Source organism: Tenebrio molitor, chromosome 1 (assembly GCF_963966145.1).
Source record: "Tenebrio molitor chromosome 1, icTenMoli1.1, whole genome shotgun sequence".
Taxonomy (NCBI): Eukaryota; Metazoa; Arthropoda; class Insecta; order Coleoptera; family Tenebrionidae; genus Tenebrio; species Tenebrio molitor.
Window position 1 is genome coordinate 44,281,160 of NC_091046.1, and position 17,145 is coordinate 44,298,304.

The 17,145-nt window shown below is 38.8% G+C and overlaps 4 protein-coding genes across 4 annotated transcripts; 1 reads left to right on the forward strand and 3 right to left on the reverse strand.

Annotated features, from left to right (window-relative positions):
• Nucleotides 1-6,179: 6,179 nt before the first annotated feature.
• Nucleotides 6,180-7,767, reverse strand: LOC138141445 (uncharacterized). The gene is made up of 2 exons (XM_069062152.1): nt 7,697-7,767; nt 6,180-6,995 (listed from the first exon to the last, which is right to left on the reverse strand). The coding sequence occupies exons 1-2, from the start codon at nt 7,765-7,767 to the stop codon at nt 6,380-6,382; spliced, it is 687 nt and encodes a 228-aa protein (XP_068918253.1). The 3' UTR covers nt 6,180-6,379.
• Nucleotides 7,768-7,911: 144 nt separating this feature from the next.
• LOC138141446 (uncharacterized) lies at nt 7,912-9,928 on the reverse strand. Its single transcript, XM_069062153.1, has 3 exons — nt 9,735-9,928; nt 9,605-9,684; nt 7,912-8,269 (listed from the first exon to the last, which is right to left on the reverse strand). Exons 1-3 carry the CDS (start codon nt 9,756-9,758, stop codon nt 8,038-8,040), a joined length of 336 nt encoding a protein of 111 aa, XP_068918254.1. The 5' UTR covers nt 9,759-9,928; the 3' UTR covers nt 7,912-8,037.
• A 2,070-nt stretch (nt 9,929-11,998) lies between these two features.
• Nucleotides 11,999-13,009, forward strand: LOC138137440 (uncharacterized). Its single transcript, XM_069056824.1, has 3 exons — nt 11,999-12,107; nt 12,154-12,857; nt 12,913-13,009. The coding sequence occupies exons 1-3, from the start codon at nt 12,043-12,045 to the stop codon at nt 12,993-12,995; spliced, it is 852 nt and encodes a 283-aa protein (XP_068912925.1). The 5' UTR covers nt 11,999-12,042; the 3' UTR covers nt 12,996-13,009.
• A 36-nt stretch (nt 13,010-13,045) lies between these two features.
• On the reverse strand, nt 13,046-14,390 carry LOC138130337 (uncharacterized). Its single transcript, XM_069046785.1, has 3 exons — nt 14,028-14,390; nt 13,911-13,972; nt 13,046-13,859 (listed from the first exon to the last, which is right to left on the reverse strand). Exons 1-3 carry the CDS (start codon nt 14,043-14,045, stop codon nt 13,172-13,174), a joined length of 768 nt encoding a protein of 255 aa, XP_068902886.1. The 5' UTR covers nt 14,046-14,390; the 3' UTR covers nt 13,046-13,171.
• Between the last annotated feature and the right edge of the window lie 2,755 nt (nt 14,391-17,145).

Here is a 17,145-nt window from a genome sequence, read left to right on the forward strand (position 1 = left end):
ACAACAGGGTTCTACACAACAATGCAACAATTAGTAAAAAATATATACAAAAAGAAAACTCAACAAAAACGTTATCAGGTAGTACAGTAGAAAGAGGTGAAAGAAAAGTAAGCAATACGGAAAATCTGTGCGAGATGATCCATCTACAGTACTCTTCTTCGAAGGTTATCACAAGAAGTATTTGTAAAATGAGCCTTAACAACTAGTTCAGAGCGACTCGACTCAGTGCCAGTCGTCCCAGCCTTTGGGGACGCCCCCGTGGCTGTGGTGACCACCGCCGCCGCCGCCACCACCACCCCCATGTCCGTGGTGTATCGTCTTGTGGATGGTGTGGGTGTGCTTGATGGTCTTCACGTGGTATGGAATAATAAACTTGACGTGGTGGTGCCCTCCATGTCCGCCTGCTCTAGCTCTAGCAAAAAGCGCCACAAAACACCAAATGAACTGGAAAAAAATAATCAGATCAGATAATAGAGGCGTCCATGACCTTACCCAAGCTATTATCTTCATGGTGTGCTAGTGTATGGGACGATAGTCGAGTTGGTAGTGACTTAGCAGAAGGATTGCTTTTATAGTAATAGGGAGCCGCTCCATTTCCAAGAGGCGGAAAGCACGGGTGAAACTCGCTCTCACTCCAATTGCGGTCTGGATGGGGCAGCGAGACGGGGGCGGCTGGGGCCCACCACAGGCGCAGCCCCCGTAGCAGTGGGTGACAGTTTTGAGCGAGCTGTCAGAGCCGTTGGGGCTCTTTGTTTGCGCACTTTTGTACCAGTAACAGGTGCGAAGAGAGTTACGCAACAGTTCCGCCAACCACATTTCATTAGTCTTTGGTTTTTTATTTGTACGGGGAAGTGTGTGGCGCTCTCGAATAAAAAGAAGATTGCTTCCGCACTTCCTGTTGCAATTGATAGATTATGCAACCTGGTCTGTATAATAATTTATGATTTTTTACACGGTGTTTACCTTTCCAATTTGATCTGATACACAATGGGTGAATGTACGGTTCGGGTGTAGCGAATACAACGGATTATGATAATTATGCAACGATTTTTTCAGAGCGAATTCGTTTGAGAAGTGAAGGGTAACAATAATTAGATTCTCCGTTTTTGCGGCGCGGAAGCAGCAGAAGCCAAATTGATATCTTAGCCAAAAATACACCTAAAAATGTACAGGACACTGTAATCAAAACTGCCCTGTTTTTAGAAACTTGATGTTCTCCCAAAGTTCCGACAGTTTATCTGAGTCACTATTGGGTATTTAAATTTATCTCAGAGTCTCGTCAGTCTGCAGAGTAAAACCACAAACAACGCAAAAAGTGAGGTTAGATTTAAACAGCTCATCCGTGATCTGTAATCTGTGGTGCGACTCTTCAACGCTCACTTTGAGGATAAATTTAAACGAACACCCATTTAATACCGTGTGAGCAACAAGTACTGATTGAGTTGGCAATAAATTCTGGTGATTTTTGGTGACTTTTATGTCATGTTCCAACGAGAAAACCATTTTATTAATAAAAGATTACAAAAACCAAGACGTTTAAATTTGAAATGTATACCAGGTGTCAATATTGTCAATAAAACAAACCGAAATAGGTACAATTCACAGTCTTGAAAATTTTATGTAAAATTTTTTTTTGCCAACTGTAACAGTTATTGTTGCTCACTCTGTACTTTACTATAGTCCGTTTTTTTTTAATAACCAATTGTCAGTGTCAAAATACAGAAAAAGACCAAACTGCAAACTGTGTATTAAAAATCATTGACATTTGGTCCAGTTCAATCTCAATTTCACCCTAGATCATTATTGAGGTTATGTTGCATATGTGACAATTTCAAAAGTCAATGTTTCAAACGTGATTTATAAAATTCACTGTTTCGAATTTTCTGTCAAACTTACAACACTTTGATAATTGATTACTTATTAAAAAAAACAGACTTTACAGTCATGTTTGTGCAAATAAAAAAAAAATAGATCCTATAACAATTTGTCGCCAACAGGGTATACATAGTAGTGACGGAGTAACGGGTTCCGGATTCCTCCGGTTAGGTGCATCAAACGTGGAGAGCAGTGAAGAAAAGTGGGCGAGGAGAAACAGAACAAGTGAAGAGTTGAGAGCGCTGTCGAGTAAATGGGACAAGATCGCAGAGTCATGAATGAGGCGATTAAAAAGGATGAATTATGATGGTTGGATTCTTGTAAAGTTGCAGATTAGTTCAATGTGATTTTCATGTTTTAAAACTGAATAAATCAAAACTCTCTAGGAGAAATTTGAAACCATCAAGTTACATTTTAATAGTTTGTAGTTTAAAAATAAAAAGAAATGGTGGTATTGGAGAGTTAAATCCTGGTAGAAAATGTTGAAATTGAATTTTTTTACAAAGAATAAATCATCATCACAAAACGGGGTACGAAGAATTTTTATTGATTCCTTGGTTAATTCTTCTTTGTGAAAATGGCTCATGGATTTCGCTCCATTCAACTATTTTATCGGCGCATTGTACATTCTTCAACGAGCGTATAATGATGGCTATTACTCAAGAGGATGAAAATTCCAACACGAGCCGTAGGCGAGTGGTGGAATCGTCCGAGTGAATAATAGCCATTATACCCAAGTTGAAGACTATACTTTCTCCACGACTATACCAAGAAAAATCCATCTTTGAAAATTGAAAAAACACAACAAACGAAAAAAAAAGTAAAACGATGCGACATCTTTCGTTAAGTCTATTTGTCTTAATGCACATTATGTCCTCTGCTTTTCAAAGATAAAATTATATACGGGAAGATTCTCGCTTAATTTTCTTTGTTGTTCTTCAGATTTATATCTTTTCATTTTAAACAAGCCGACTAAAATAACTATGATTTCAAAAGAATTCCTATCTTTCAAAAAAAAAAAAATCTAGTTTACTTATATTTTTTGATTTGCACTTAGTTTAAAATTTGAAAAAGACGACTAAAATTGAAATGATTAGGATTAAAATATATAATCAATTCACTTTTGTAATGACGAACTAGAGTTACTAAATTTAGTAACTTTTGTCTTGTGAACACATCTTTTTACCGCGAATTTGGGCTTTTAAAAAGTTAGGTTATGGGTCACGTCATTTGTTCTGTCAAAACTGGTCCCAATCAAAGTATAGTGAAATTAAATTTGTTTAATTATTTAAAAAAAAAAAAAACGAAAGTTGCACTAAACAAATACGAAAAGGCAGTTGAACGTAACAATGAAATAATTTTGCATTTTGCTACTCATCCTCGTCATCGTCGCTGTTTTCTAAGTCCGAATCGGAATCTTCAACCAAATTAACAATAGTTGGGGATATGTCATGGATGCTAAAGTTTCCCATAAGCCTTGTTCTTGTTCTTCATTTAAAATTTTGTACATACTTCTGGGCCTGAAGACTGTACAGCACTTAGTGAGAGTTTTATTTTAGATTAGGATTTACCGAAAAAACATCCACCACTGCTTCTACAATTTTGCACTTTTCGTATTTACGTTTCCTTTATCTAATTTCTTTTATTTTGTTGAAAGCTGCTCCGGCTGCTTGCTTATTGATGCTTTACTCCGTTTTGGAAATTCGTTCATTTTGGCAGTGACAATAAGACAATAATATGACAATTTAAATCATTGCCAACTGTCGAATTTTCATTTATTTTGTAAAAAAATTTAACAAAAAAAAAGTTCCAGTTAGTTAGTCATTACAAAAATGAATGCATTATAAAAGAAATATAAGACAGACGCCGCCGCCGCCTATATTAGATACAAAAATAAGCGACACGAGCTCATTAAAGGTGTTGGATTTTCTTATGGGCTATGAGTCATATTTGCGCAAATGACGAATTATCGGTCTCAAGTCGGCGCTACAAACCGACCGAAAAACATCGTCATTCGTTACTCTCGTCTCTCTCTCTCGTCTCTCTGCCTTGGAGCAAATATTTTCAAGGTCACAGCCCATGAGAGAATCCAACACCTCTGCCTATGACAGATTTACTGTTAATGCGCAGGTCCTTGAGGCCATAGCATAATGAGACCGAGTGCAGAGCACAATCAGACACTTTTCCTCTCTAATTAATTTTATTTGAGGAAAATAGGTCTATTCATTTTTGGGTTAAGTGTGTTCATAGAAAGAAACAGACAAAAATTCTAAAAACTGCTAAAATGTCTTGCATAAATAACTCGAAGGGTTAAAAAAATTGTAGAAATATCAAAATAATAGACAGACACTCCAATTTTATGTTTGTATCGATGTATACATAAAACAGCCAGTTTTCAAGGAATTTTCTTTCATTTCATTCGACATAACTTTTAAATGAGATCTTCTAATTAACATACAGGGTGTATCAAAACGATCGCACCAACTATATACTTGTAATCGTATAGAGTAGAGTTAGAGGAACGTGAAAAAAAATACAAATATTCTCCTCATGCTTTTTTGTTTTTCCTTGTTTTTCCAGGTTTTGATTTTTTTTTGTTGACATTTAAAAGTACATGATTAATTGACTAAGATTTAATCAAAAATTGTGTAACAAAAATTTTAATTCCGGATTTTAAAAAATCAAATGGACTAAAGAAAAATAATTTAATTAGTGAATGTTATTACAATTGAATGAATACTCTGTCTAAAATAATTCGAAAAAAAAAAATTTTGTTCAAGAACATTTTTGGTTAAAATTTTCCAACTTTAACACCCTGTAACTTTTAATTGAAGCTGGGGAAACAATTTTTTTCAATTTTTTTATGTTCTTCCCACTGTAATGCGAAGTAACCTATAGGAAATATGCTTTAAAACAAGGAAACCGCATTGGTGTACGTTTTATAAAATATGATATACAGGGTGTATTTTTAAAATGTGCCAAAATTTTACCTACGAGGTTGTTTGACAACGTAGAAGACAAAAGCAACTAAAATAAATTGTAGCTCAAAAAATAAATGTCATCTTATTTTTTGACATTGAATTTTTTAGATATTTTTTCCGAGTTCTACATTAAGCCAGTAGCTCGTGGTTAAAATATTTGTACAACTTTCAATAACACCCTGTATTTTAGTTAAACTTTCCAGTTGTAATATATGACTTCCAAACAAATCATCACCGTTATATTCGGTAAAACACTTCAAAGAATATTTTACGTTTCTAAAATATGTATTTAAAAAAAAATTTTTGATTGTTCTTAATTAAAATATTTTGTTTTCAGATTTTTAAATAATCTTTACATTTAATTTTCAGAACATTTCTAATATCTAAATCATTCAAAAAATGATTCAACTAGATGTCTTGAATAGTGTTGAAATTTTTCTCGAGTTTGTTACATATTCCAAAACTTAATATTTTTAAATAATGCAATTTACGTAAATCATTCTACAAGCATTATGCAAATCTATTCTCACCGTCTATTGCACCTGAAAATCTTTCCTGCACAATAAAATTTTAGTGCTGGGTCTCTTATCTGTTATGCTCGGCTAGCATCGCCCCCTTCTCTTAAAAAATGAAGAAAAGTCATTTAAAATTGAAAACTCACTCAGCTGTAGGATTAAAATTTCAAAACGGTTCAAAACGAAACACCAAAAAAAGTATGACAAAATAGAAGCCTCTCTCGAATCACTCGACGCTTAATTACTCAAATCTGAGACCACCAGATCAGGCACCGCGACAGCGATTGAGCCGGGGGAGGTTGTGTGGAGCGGCACGTCATCCAGGCCGTCTCGCGCGACAATAATAGCCCCCATCGCTCCTTCATTTGCATTAAATAACAGTCGAAAATGTGAAAGGTTGATGTCATTTGAATTTGTATGAAACGCTCAGCTGGAATCCGACCGCAGATCGCTTTTTCACCAATTTTCTAATTAAATTTATCACAGTCGATGGTTACACCCCGTGACGGAACGGGCGATTTGCACCATCTTCTACCTTTTTTAATAAGCGGCGTTGCACAACGCCGATCACGAATTGGAGCAACTGCAAAAGAAAATCGATCGAAGTGTTGTGAAACCTTCGAGCGCGCCGTTTCCGCCAGAAATATGAATAAACAGAAAGCATCGTCAAATGACTGAGGTTCTGATTGCGATGAGCGTTCCGAAAGTCGTCGCTAATCACTCCAATTAAAATTTCTACGGAATTAGCATCGAACACGAATTTCCCGAGCGCAACGCGATCGCTTATTATTATTAATGTGGTCGTTTCCCTAAAACTTTCATGGATCGTTAACTTCCTCTAAATTATGCATTTTTTGAATGTGCATTTAGAAAGTTGTGCAAAATATCGCATGATGAGTCGCACCGAACTGACACGACCGTCGCAGTCAAAGACCTTTATTACAACAATTTAACACAACATGTCGCCACACTAGAACTAGGAACTAGGTCACCCGAAACCCGACACTTCTACGCCATTCCGCTTCTTGGGTTGCTCCTAGAAGCGCCCTCTACCGTGCCATTCCTCAATGCCGCTTCACCCAAACCACTGGGGCGCCAGGAGTTGCCGAAATAACCATATTGTGTCTCGAGAGGAGTACTCTGGAGAGGGGCCGAGGTGTACTTCTCACCCAAAGCATTGGGCCGCCAGGAGTTGGCGGAATAAACCGGCAAATAAGCATATTGTGCCTCGGGAGGAGTACTTGGAGTACTCTGGGAGGTGTACTTCACGCTGTAGATGGTTTGTCTTGGGGCTTGGTGTGCTACTGGGGGTGGTTTCATCATCTCGCTTGACTCCTCCTCTGGCCGGGGGTAGTACTCGTCGGAGTACCCGTATGGGACTATAATCTGGAAGGTGTCAAGGTCGTCGTCGTCCAATCGCTTGAAGAATTTGAACTTGTAGGGAAAGAAGGCGCCGCACTTCTTGAAGTGTTTCTTGAACTTCTTGAATTTGTGTTTTTCTTGTTTTTTCAGTTTTTTGATCCAGTTGTAGTGGCGGTCTTGGGCGGCGGGCTGGGGGTGGAGAGGTTGGAGGGTTGGCGGGTCATGAGGAGTGAGGAGGGAGTCGGAGGAAAGCTGGAGAGTCCTGAAAAAAGATCGAACGTATAATATTGATGAAGATAATAATAATGGGGATAATAAAAATAATAATGATAGTGGACGGAGGTGGATATTGTTTACATTGCTTCACTGTTACGTTATGTTACTTACTGTAGAAAGCTGACAAAGAAATATTTGAGTGAAATAGTTTTTAAAAAAAATTCTTAAAAAAAAATATTGTGAAGCGCGAAGCAAAATGTTATGAAAAAATTGTAAATTAGGAAGAAATCTTTAAAAAATCAAAGAAAAAATCAATCATGCGCCGATTAAACATAAGCGTGTTAAATGGCGGGAAATTCAAACTTGACACTGTTCCAAATGGTTTACTTTTTCAACGCCTATGCTCAGCCCAGGTTTTCATTTGAACGCCTGATATATGTAGTAAATGTACTCAGATATTTTTTAATTTTAGGTATCAAGAATGGAAGTAATCAGGCAATATTTCTAAGCTTGTTAAAGTGTTTTGATATGTAAAGTGACTCGACAAGAAAAGATTCCTAAAATATCATCGTTGTTTAAATTCCAATGCAGAAAAAATGGTTGGAAAAAATGAAAAACCGCTCTACTTCTTATTCGACTTGAAAGATATTTAGAAGAAGAAACACTGAATTGAAAATTTGATTGGTGACTTAGATTTAAAAAAATAAAATAGTATGAATTGTAAATAAAAAAAAATGTAATATTTACCTCCGATTTTGGACAATTTGTCCTGAAGCAACGCTCACCAAAACCAAAACACAACAGACCCAAATCATCATTAATGCCCAATTTCCTCCAGTACCGAGTACTTATACCGACCTCCACTGAAAAATCCTACTTAAATCCGGATTTTCGGTACTGTTAAGAACGTGTTACGTTAAAAACTCAACACACTAAAAAACCAGTTCGCATAAACGACACCATTCAATAAACAATCATTTTATTATCAATTAAATTACTACATAATAAAAATATAATATTTATATAACTTAAGAAAAAATAATAACGTGCATCAGTCTTGTGGGGGTTGTCAGTGCTACAAATTCCTCTCAGTTAGTCTTGTGCTGATTTGTATAATATTCCTGCGGGACTTTATCGTACTCGAAGTCCTGCGAAACGGGACACAAGCACGGGACCAGTTGGACGTTGTGCACGGCCGCGGGGGCGAGCTGGGCCTGGAGGGGTACTTGCACCGGGATCGACGGTACCGCCACGGGGAGTGAAGACTCGGGGCCCTGGATCACCCGCTGGTGGTAGTAGTACTGCGGGTACGCGGGGCTTCTGCAACATTATAAGTACCATCAAATTTCCACAAGATAATCATTAAAAAAAACCTATTGATATGCATCAAATTCAGAACCAAAGATTTTTTTTTTCTAATAGGTACTCTATTAGATTTATTGTAATAATAATAACGTCTCTGTTTCTATTAGATTTTCACAGAAGATAATTTTGAATTATAAGTTCCGGTACTTTTTCTAGTACCACGATACATATAATGGACTCAAATCTCAAAAAATACAGGGTGTTATTGAAAGTTGTACAGATATTTTAACCACGGGCTACTGATTTCATGTAGAACTCGGAAAAAATATCTAAAAATTTATTTTTTGAGCTACAATTTTTTTTTATTGCTTTTAGTCTTCTAGGTTGTCAAACAACCTCGTAGGTAAAATTTCGGCATATTTTAAAAATACACCCTGTATATCATGTTTTATAAAATGTATGCCAATGCGAAGTAACCTATTGGAAATATGCTTTAAAACAAGGAAACCGCATTGGTGTACGTTTTATAAAATATGATATACAGGGTGTATTTTTAAAATGTGCCGAAATTTTACCTTTGAGAACGTAGAAGGCTAAAAGCAATTAAAAAAAATTGTAGCTCAAAAAAAAAGTCATTTTATTTTTTGACAGAATTTTTTAGATATTTTTTCCGAGTTCTGCATGAAGCCAGTAGCCCGTGGTTAAAAATTTGTACAACTTTCAATAACACCCTGTATTTGCTAATGAGGATTTTTCGTTGGTTTTTTTGATTTGGTACTCCTAGTTCTAATTTTGAAAAAAATACCAAATTCTTCTTCCGCAAGATATGAGAGAGAAGTTTTTGCAAAAGGAAAATTATTTGAAGCACTATTCCAGGGAAAAAAATATTGGTATTCAAAACAAATTTGTTTTTGGAATATTGGTACTACTCCAAATTATTGAACGATTGAAGGAAAAGAAATTGACGGTTCCAAAACGGTTAATTTTCAAAAAATGTTCTTAAGTTTCCAAATATTTTTTTTGTTTTTTTACGAAGAAAAAAAATCTTTTCGAGGAATGTGTCCAAAATAGGATTTCTGCAAATTTCTTAGCATGGTAAAATTTGAAACCTGGACCAGAGACAGACTTTTAGTTGGTTGACAGTTGATTTAGACAAAGACGTTTTGTCGTTAGCAAATTTCAAAAAAAAGAAGACAGAATTCAGCTTTGCCGTTTAGAACTGCGCAAAAAAATTTTTTTGAGGAAATTTGAAAATTTATTTTTTAGGAATTTGAGCATGACAAAAACGAGACAAAACGAGTGATGAAGACTTTGAGTGTGACTCTATTAGTTTAAGAAATGTGTACTCACGTTTCCTGTCCGGAGGAGCCCCAGTTGAGAAAGAAGGCCGACGCCGTCGAGGAGAGCGCCGCCAGGGCCCCGAGCACGATCTGAACGTAGAAGAATGCAGTTCTTGGACGGAGGGGACGAGATCACTTACCAGAATCCTGTTCAGTGTGGACATCGTAAACACCCCAACACACCTGACCACCGAAAACACCAAAGAAGGAATGTAATAATCTGGCGCCGCGGGTGGGTTTTATAAGCTCGACAGCCCTAACCTCGCCCTACCATCAGCCCTTGGTCGGCGTTACGTCGACCAGAAGCACGTAACCTACGCACAGCCGCATTAATTAATTTTACCTGGGGAGGCGTCACGCGACGGGTCTCTGTCAAGGAAAGCGGGTTTCAGACATAAAGGCGGTGACGAAATTATCGAAATGTCGCTGAAATGTGTCTTGCTTTGACGATCGTGACTGAGGCCGCTTAAAAAAAAATAAGAACTTTTGAGCTTTGGAATGCAATCTTCAGTAATTAAAACCTTCTCGATTACTTAAAATAGAATGAAGAAAACAGTGGCAAAAAATTTCCCTAGATGTGTTTTGCAACTCTAAAACTGTAAATAACATATTTTAAATTAAATAACACGTTTCCTCAATTTTTTGAGATTATTTTGAAATAAATTGTAAAGTGAGTTTTTCAACTCTTGGTCTAACTGCAAAAAAAAATAAAAGAAAAGAAAAGGAACAACAGTTTAGAATGTTGCAAGAGAAGTTGGCATCCAAGAACATTTTGCAAAAATGGTAACAAGAGTACCTTCTAGTGCCAGCTTGGCAGAAAATAATAGGTACTACCGAAGAAATCAACCATTTTTTTTTCTTTGAAAATTTAGAGAAAATGTCAAAAAATCTGGCTCATTTTTTTCCTGAAACGTGGCAAGGTACCAGCGCGGTTTGGTGGCAAGTGGTACCACCTGCGCCTAAATGTTTAGATTTATTTGGAAAAAAAAGATCTGGATCAAAGCAGAGAAGCTCGTTGGAAGAATGTAACGAAGAAAGGAGGGAGATGTGTACATTAATGGTTCATTGATTTTCTGGTGGTACCAGAAGAAGAGGGACACTGCGCCACCAGTGGGGGAAACAATTACCAACCGCGCGCAAAGAGTGGTCAAGCCGATTTATCTTGTGTCACAGCCCAATCCATCAACTTTTTTCGGGTACTCCATTTGTAACCCAATCCTGATGTCGCAACAACTAATTGGGTTATTAATTGCGTAAAAAATGCAATCAGTCAAGCCCCTTTAGTTCTGCCAATAACATAACTCTGCCCACCAGATCGTTAAGTTCCGCTGACGACAGTACCGGAACCGAATCCATTAACTTGCAAAACAGCTAAAATTAACATCAAATTGAGCCCAATTAAAAATTGCCCGATGATTCGGTAGTTTCCTCCGAAAATCAAAAAACGCACCGGTGGTACCGCGGTTTGCTAATTGCAAAAGTCATATCGTGATATCAGTTTTTGGGTGACTCTCGACAATCTGGGAACGAGCCGTACTTGACGCAACTGATTTATGTAACGGTTTCGTCAGTTATCAAGCGCAATGCTGGCAAAAATGCTAATGCTATGATTGTTACAGTTTCTACAACTTTTCCCTTTTTCATCCGGATGCTACTTCCTCACGTGGGGTTCTTTGACGCAGTGAAAGTCAAGTTCTTTGCTATGCAGAAAATTATTCACAATAATTAAGACTCCCAAAGAAAAGAGAAAATGTAAAATTCTTCTGGTGGTTCTGGGGCTCTTGCCAAAAATTATTTGCAAGGCTTTGTTGTGGTACTCGGGTACCACCCACAATCTTGTTGTCTAGATCTTGTGGTGTGCACGGTTCAGCAGCCCTTGCATGACCTGCTCACTTGTTGGGTACTCACGGTACCATGAAACCCATAGGCCCGCTGGTATCGCGTCCCGCCCCAGTCATCATAACTAACAACAAGCAATAATTTCCAACAGACAACATCCTCCGATGTCACGAACCCAACCATCATGGTCCTAATTTACGACCTCGTGCGTTAATTATGTTATAACAATACAAGAGGGCCATCTCCGGTCGGGCTGAGACACAGCCAATTAGGGCGAAACCCGGGGAGTTTGTTGACACCGCCGACGAAAATTCCTCTTTCGATAGTCAAGCCGTCGCGGCATTCCACTCTTTTATCGGACCCCGAAAAATTCCAGTGTCGAAATGATGACAAGAAATCGATTCTTTCAACTCCGGAAGCAGTTTTTTCGCGTTGCACTAGGAAACGGTGACAAATCGGCAAGATTATTCAAGCCGTACTGTGGCGGTTTTTGTTTGTTTGACGTAACCGCAATCGCAGGAACGAATCTGCGGTATAAAACGCGTCGGGTGACAAATCCAAAAACAGTAGAATCGGCGGGATCGAACCATGAGGTGCCTTTGATCCGCGATGCTTCTGCAAGTGTTTTGTGTGCTGGCCGTGGGCCTGCTCGTCGACGGTACCACCGGCCAAAAGTAACAACAGTACTCTCAGTCGACCATGACTCATTCACATTTCCAGGGTGCCGGAGTTCATCCACCACCACACCAACTACGCCCTCTACGACGACTACAAAGCGCCCAAGAAGCAGACCAAAGGGCAGCAGTACGACAACAACAACCCCTACGAGTTCCAGCCGGTCTTCGACAAAGGCTACCAGAAGAGCTGGAAGACCCTCCGCACCGAGAAGTACGAAACCGAGACGGTCGACAATCCGCAAAGCGACAGTCCCTTCAACAAGTACATAGTGAAGAGTCGGGTCAAAGTGACGCAGAAGCTGCCGTACCAAGACGAGGCGGTCGGGTACGACCGACAGTACGAGTACCCCACGGGGATCATGGACCACGACCACCAGAAGAACGAGGATTTTGTGGACTACTACAATGCCAAGAACGATCCGTTTCAGAAGGAGAGAGACGCGGAGCTTCCCAGGGTTAAAGATGATTTGAAAGAGGAGAAGCCGAAGCAGTACCACTACCAGTACCCCACGAATGATTTAGAGTACCTCAAGAATCTCAACACGGTCAATTTTTATCTGGCTCACAACAAACCAGACCCGATTGGGTCTTTGTTCGAGGAGCCACAAAAAGCCAAAGATTATGGTCACAACGATGTGGATTATGACCCGTCTCCTGTGTCAGAGAAGTACCGTTTAGACCATGGTGGTCCGGACGAGTACAGTTACGATAGATACAAGACTGACGGTCCCACTTTCGATTATCTAGGTGACTATTCTCATACAAAGGAAGAAAGAGTACCTTCTAAAAGCTGACTTTTTAGCTAACGCTGCCAACCCCAAAATTGGAGTTGCGAAATTCTTGTTGTATTTATTTTGTTTTTTACTTGTTATAGTTAGTAAATAAATTGTTTTAGGGCATTCGGTGCGTTTGTCTCACCCAATCAATCAATCAACTTTTCGATTTTAATTTTTTTTATTACAAAAAAAAAACAACAATAACAACAGTGTAAAATCAACAATAAAATAAGATTAAAAGGACTAGTAGACATTTGTAAGGAGAGGAAAGATTCCAGTTGTGAGTTAATCGTAGCCGTGCTGACCGCCGTCTCCGCCTTCGTAAGTCTCGTATCCGTTTCCTAAGTCGCCGCCCCCTGCGCTGACCCCCTCGCTGGAGATGTGTCCGCCGCCGAAGCCGCCGCCGAATCCGCCGCCGAAGTCGTGTCCGCCGCCCATGTCGTGCCCTCCGAAGTCGTGGCCGCCGCCGATGCCGCCGCCCTGGCTGGCGGTCTCGTAGCCGCTCAGGCCGTGCCCACCCAGGTCCCCGCCTTCACCCGAGTTCAGCGACGCTACGTGTCCGATTTCGTGTCCGATTTCGTGGCCGCCGTCACCGCCGCCGCCGCTGCTTCCGCCGCCGGCGCTGCTGATGGCGTAGCCGTGGCCGCCTCCGATGCCCCCGCTCTGGCTGGCAGACTCGTATCCGTGTCCGCCGCCGATCGAGTGCGACTCTTCGGAGCTGCCGTGGCCGCCGCCGAATCCACCGCTGAATCCTCCGTGCCAGCCGTGGCCGCCGCCGCCGCCGCCGCCGCCGTGGCCGTGGGTGACAACCTCGCCGTCGTCGATGCCGCCGGAGTAGCCGATCACTTTGTAGAACTCATGGCCGCCTCCGCCGCCGCCGCCGCCGTGGCCGCCCACGTGCTTGACGATGGTGTGGGTGTGGTGGATGGTCTTCACCTTGAAGGGCACGTGGATGATGACTTTCTTGTGGCCGCTGCAACAGACAGGGTTAGTGGGGTTGGTGGTGTGGAGTGGGGGCGGTTACCCTCCGCCGTGGCCGCCGGCGTCGCACAGGCCCAGCAAGGAAATAATCCCGAAGGAGGCTATCTGTAAACGAGGAGGCGGTTAATACGGGGGCGGGTGAGTGGGGGCGGTGGGTTACCACAAGACGGTAAGCCATTGGCGTGTGGCTACGGTTGAGATGAGATTTTACACTAGAGAGTTATGCACTGCACTAAATCCGGGAGATTTGTGATGGTCTAAGGAGTCGGCGAGAGGCTATTTATATGCTACGATTTTGTTGGCAAAATGAAAGGAAAAAGATATATTGAATGGTGGAATCATGAAAGTAGAAGAAAAACGCATCCAACCATACCTCGGGCTAATCTATTCGGTGCTCTCTTTCTACAAGGATCGAGTTTGTGCATAGGCGGCGCTTTAATTATTGCTTCTGATCTCGTTAACATGGAAATTCCCATGATTTCCAAACCCCATCAATGCGGATTCAGTTTCTTTTTCGTTTTGTTACACTCAAAACATTTTAACATCCTTCCTTTCCAAAAGAAATTTTTCAAACTGTTCAAACAAACACAAATTAAAAGAAAAAAACTCTCTTGGACTGATTTTCAGTACCCGCGGTACTCCACTATTTCTTTTTTCAAAAGTAATGCGAAAATAATCACCCACCGGATTCTTCCTCGCTGCAAAATTCCTAATTATTCAATTTATCACACTTTGTCAAATTCAGAAAAATGAAGTAGTACCTACACGTTCAATTTTGGTACTTTTTCATTTTTGGAATGCCGATTTTCCTAAATACAAAATTTTTCTAATTTGATCACCTGATTTTTTGCCGTTTGTTTTGTATAATTCTCGGCAAAACATTTTATTTCGTTCTGTCTAGTTTAATCGAGCCTATGCAAATTAATAGCAAAAATGTTAGTGAAAGTGTCAGTAATGGTGGTCAGTTAAGGTTAAGGTCGGTTTAAGTTAATCCGAGTTTATTTACCCTGACTTTGAATTACTTCCTTTAGAGAAAATCACTGTCACGACTGCGTGAGTAATCTTGCGCAAAAAACAACAACAGACAAGCAACAATCATTAAAGTAATGATTCATATTTAAATTGGTCTGTAAATTCTCAAATTTCACAAAGGTAAGAAAGTACTTTTGGACATTCATTCGCAAATTTTATAAAGTTCCGCAAACGAAAACAGTCATAATAAATTGGTACTGAAAATTATGTGCGACCTGTTTATTACTTTTCAAAAAACTTTGGTACTGTTATTGTCAAAATATTTATTTTTAAATAAAACTCTCTGAAGGGAGTACCCAGGAAGGGTTAGAAAACTAGAAATGTCAATACCATCGCGTCCTTGTTATTGTAGTCAAGTTAGTAATCTACTAATTTTAACATTTACATAATTTTCGAATAAATTTGAGTAACTTGAAAACCTTAAAAAATTAAGGATTGGTACTTAAGTTAGTGTTGTCTAAGAGGGATTATTAGTACCAAAAAATGAGTTATAACACTGACCTTGGTACCTGAACAATGCTGTTAAATTATAATTTATTTTTTGTGGTACTCAGGTACTACCAATCAAAATGACGCCCCAGCAAGTAAGTTTTTACAAGACTTTAAGAGAGACATACACCCAAATGATGGAATGTCACGTGATAAGTTACATATCCAAAGCAGAATTATTAGTACCAGCGAAGTACCTAGATCTCAAGTAGTTCAGTACCAAAGAAAATGGCTTTGATAATTCTAAGAAATATTCTCAAAATTTTTCTCCATTACTTCCAACATTTAAGTTCAATTTCTAGAAAACGACATTTGACAGACAGCAGACGAATAAAATCACATGATAGTACTCATTATGAGTATATGAGTAGTAAGAAACAGAAATAAAAGAATGAATGAATTAAATTACATTTATTTAGTTTCTTAATGTGACGTATTACAAAGTTAAAACTATATTTCAAATATGTACTAGCTGGAAAGGATGGTGCTGAAGCTTGGCTATAATTTTTTTCCCATGATTATTGGATTTTTGTGGTTTTTGCTCACTGAAAATAGTCAGCAAAGATGGCAATTGGATCACTAGTGAGGAAATAATATTTTCCCACTAGTGAGCAAAGTGAATGTTTTGAGAGTTTGTGGATAGAGTTTCTTAAATCTGTTTTTAAAATACTTTCTGATACTAGTAATTAAAGCTTGTCTTATTTTTGACTTATTTAAATTTGTAACCTGTTATTTAGATTTCAATTGACGAAAAAACGTGAAATTGCTTGGGGTAAACTTCTGGAAAAATTCATGTTAAATGCATTGTGTGTTGGTATCACTGATTAAACTAAAATCAGTAAACCAATCACAAACACGCAACGCCTAACAACATAACCTCTTTTATTTCGAATTTTGTTGATCCACGTTTTGTTGTGAAAAACTGTTTTTGTGAGTTCCCTGTTGAGTTAATTTTGTAGAAATTATTGTTTCAGTGATTTTAACAGTTATGAAAAGTAGTGATGCAGATAGATAATGTACACTTTACGTTAATATAACCTCATTTTTTAATCTTGTCATGTTTTTGTCTCTTTGATTTATTTACATTAAGAAATAGTGATTTGCGCCATAATAAGGGGTAAGCAACAGGTGAAACCGATGATTTAATTAGACTCACTACAATTAACTGCCCGAAATTTCGATTCCGCGACTCTTTTTTATGATCATGGAAAAAATCAGATTCCACACGTATGAGCAAATGTGCATTTAATCACTTGTACGGTTGAGCTCCTCGCCTTCAGCTCAGACGCCCAACTCGTGATGAAATGCACTACTTTACTCACTGGTATTGAAAATAGCTATTCTTTTAGGTTACAGTGTTTGGCTTAGTTAGCAGTGCAACATTTTTGGCAAACTTGAAGTTCTTCTTTCTTGTGGTTTTTCTTTTCTCCTTGAGTCTTTAAGGGTGTGAAATAATAAGTAAGAGAATAGGTACGTTCTATTGGTACTATTGAAGTAAAGTCAAAGTGAAAAAGTCAAGTTACATAAAAAAATCTTGGAAAAAATATAAATAAGAAACGAAAAAATTAAATCAATTTGAAAGAAAAACACAAAAGTACCACTACTACGCAGAATTCTTTTCTTGGTTCCAACAAGTTGCTTTTGGTTTGAAAGAAAAATAGTTTCTCAGATTACAACAAAAGTTCTGTTGTGCGACAAGAACCTCCAGTTGAAAATAGTACCAAACCGGTACTTTCTAAACTGCCAGTATTTTACCA

Coding starts and splice junctions, on each gene's coding strand:
- LOC138130337 (XM_069046785.1), bottom strand. Junction 13,860..13,910: donor GCCGGCGGCCACGGCGGAGG/GTAACCGCCCCC, acceptor TGTCTGTTGCAG/CGGCCACAAGAAAGTCATCA.
- LOC138137440 (XM_069056824.1), top strand. CDS start 12,043: ATGCTTCTGCAAGTGTTTTGTGTGCTGGCCGTGGGCCTGCTCGTCGAC. Junction 12,108..12,153: donor GACGGTACCACCGGCCAAAA/GTAACAACAGTA, acceptor TCACATTTCCAG/GGTGCCGGAGTTCATCCACC. Junction 12,858..12,912: donor TCCCACTTTCGATTATCTAG/GTGACTATTCTC, acceptor CTGACTTTTTAG/CTAACGCTGCCAACCCCAAA.
- LOC138141445 (XM_069062152.1), bottom strand. CDS start 7,767: ATGATGATTTGGGTCTGTTGTGTTTTGGTTTTGGTGAGCGTTGCTTCA. Junction 6,996..7,696: donor CAAATTGTCCAAAATCGGAG/GTAAATATTACA, acceptor ATCTTTTTTCAG/GACTCTCCAGCTTTCCTCCG.
- LOC138141446 (XM_069062153.1), bottom strand. CDS start 9,758: ATGTCCACACTGAACAGGATTCTG. Junction 9,685..9,734: donor CCACACTGAACAGGATTCTG/GTAAGTGATCTC, acceptor TTCTACGTTCAG/ATCGTGCTCGGGGCCCTGGC. Junction 8,270..9,604: donor GGCTCCTCCGGACAGGAAAC/GTGAGTACACAT, acceptor ATAATGTTGCAG/AAGCCCCGCGTACCCGCAGT.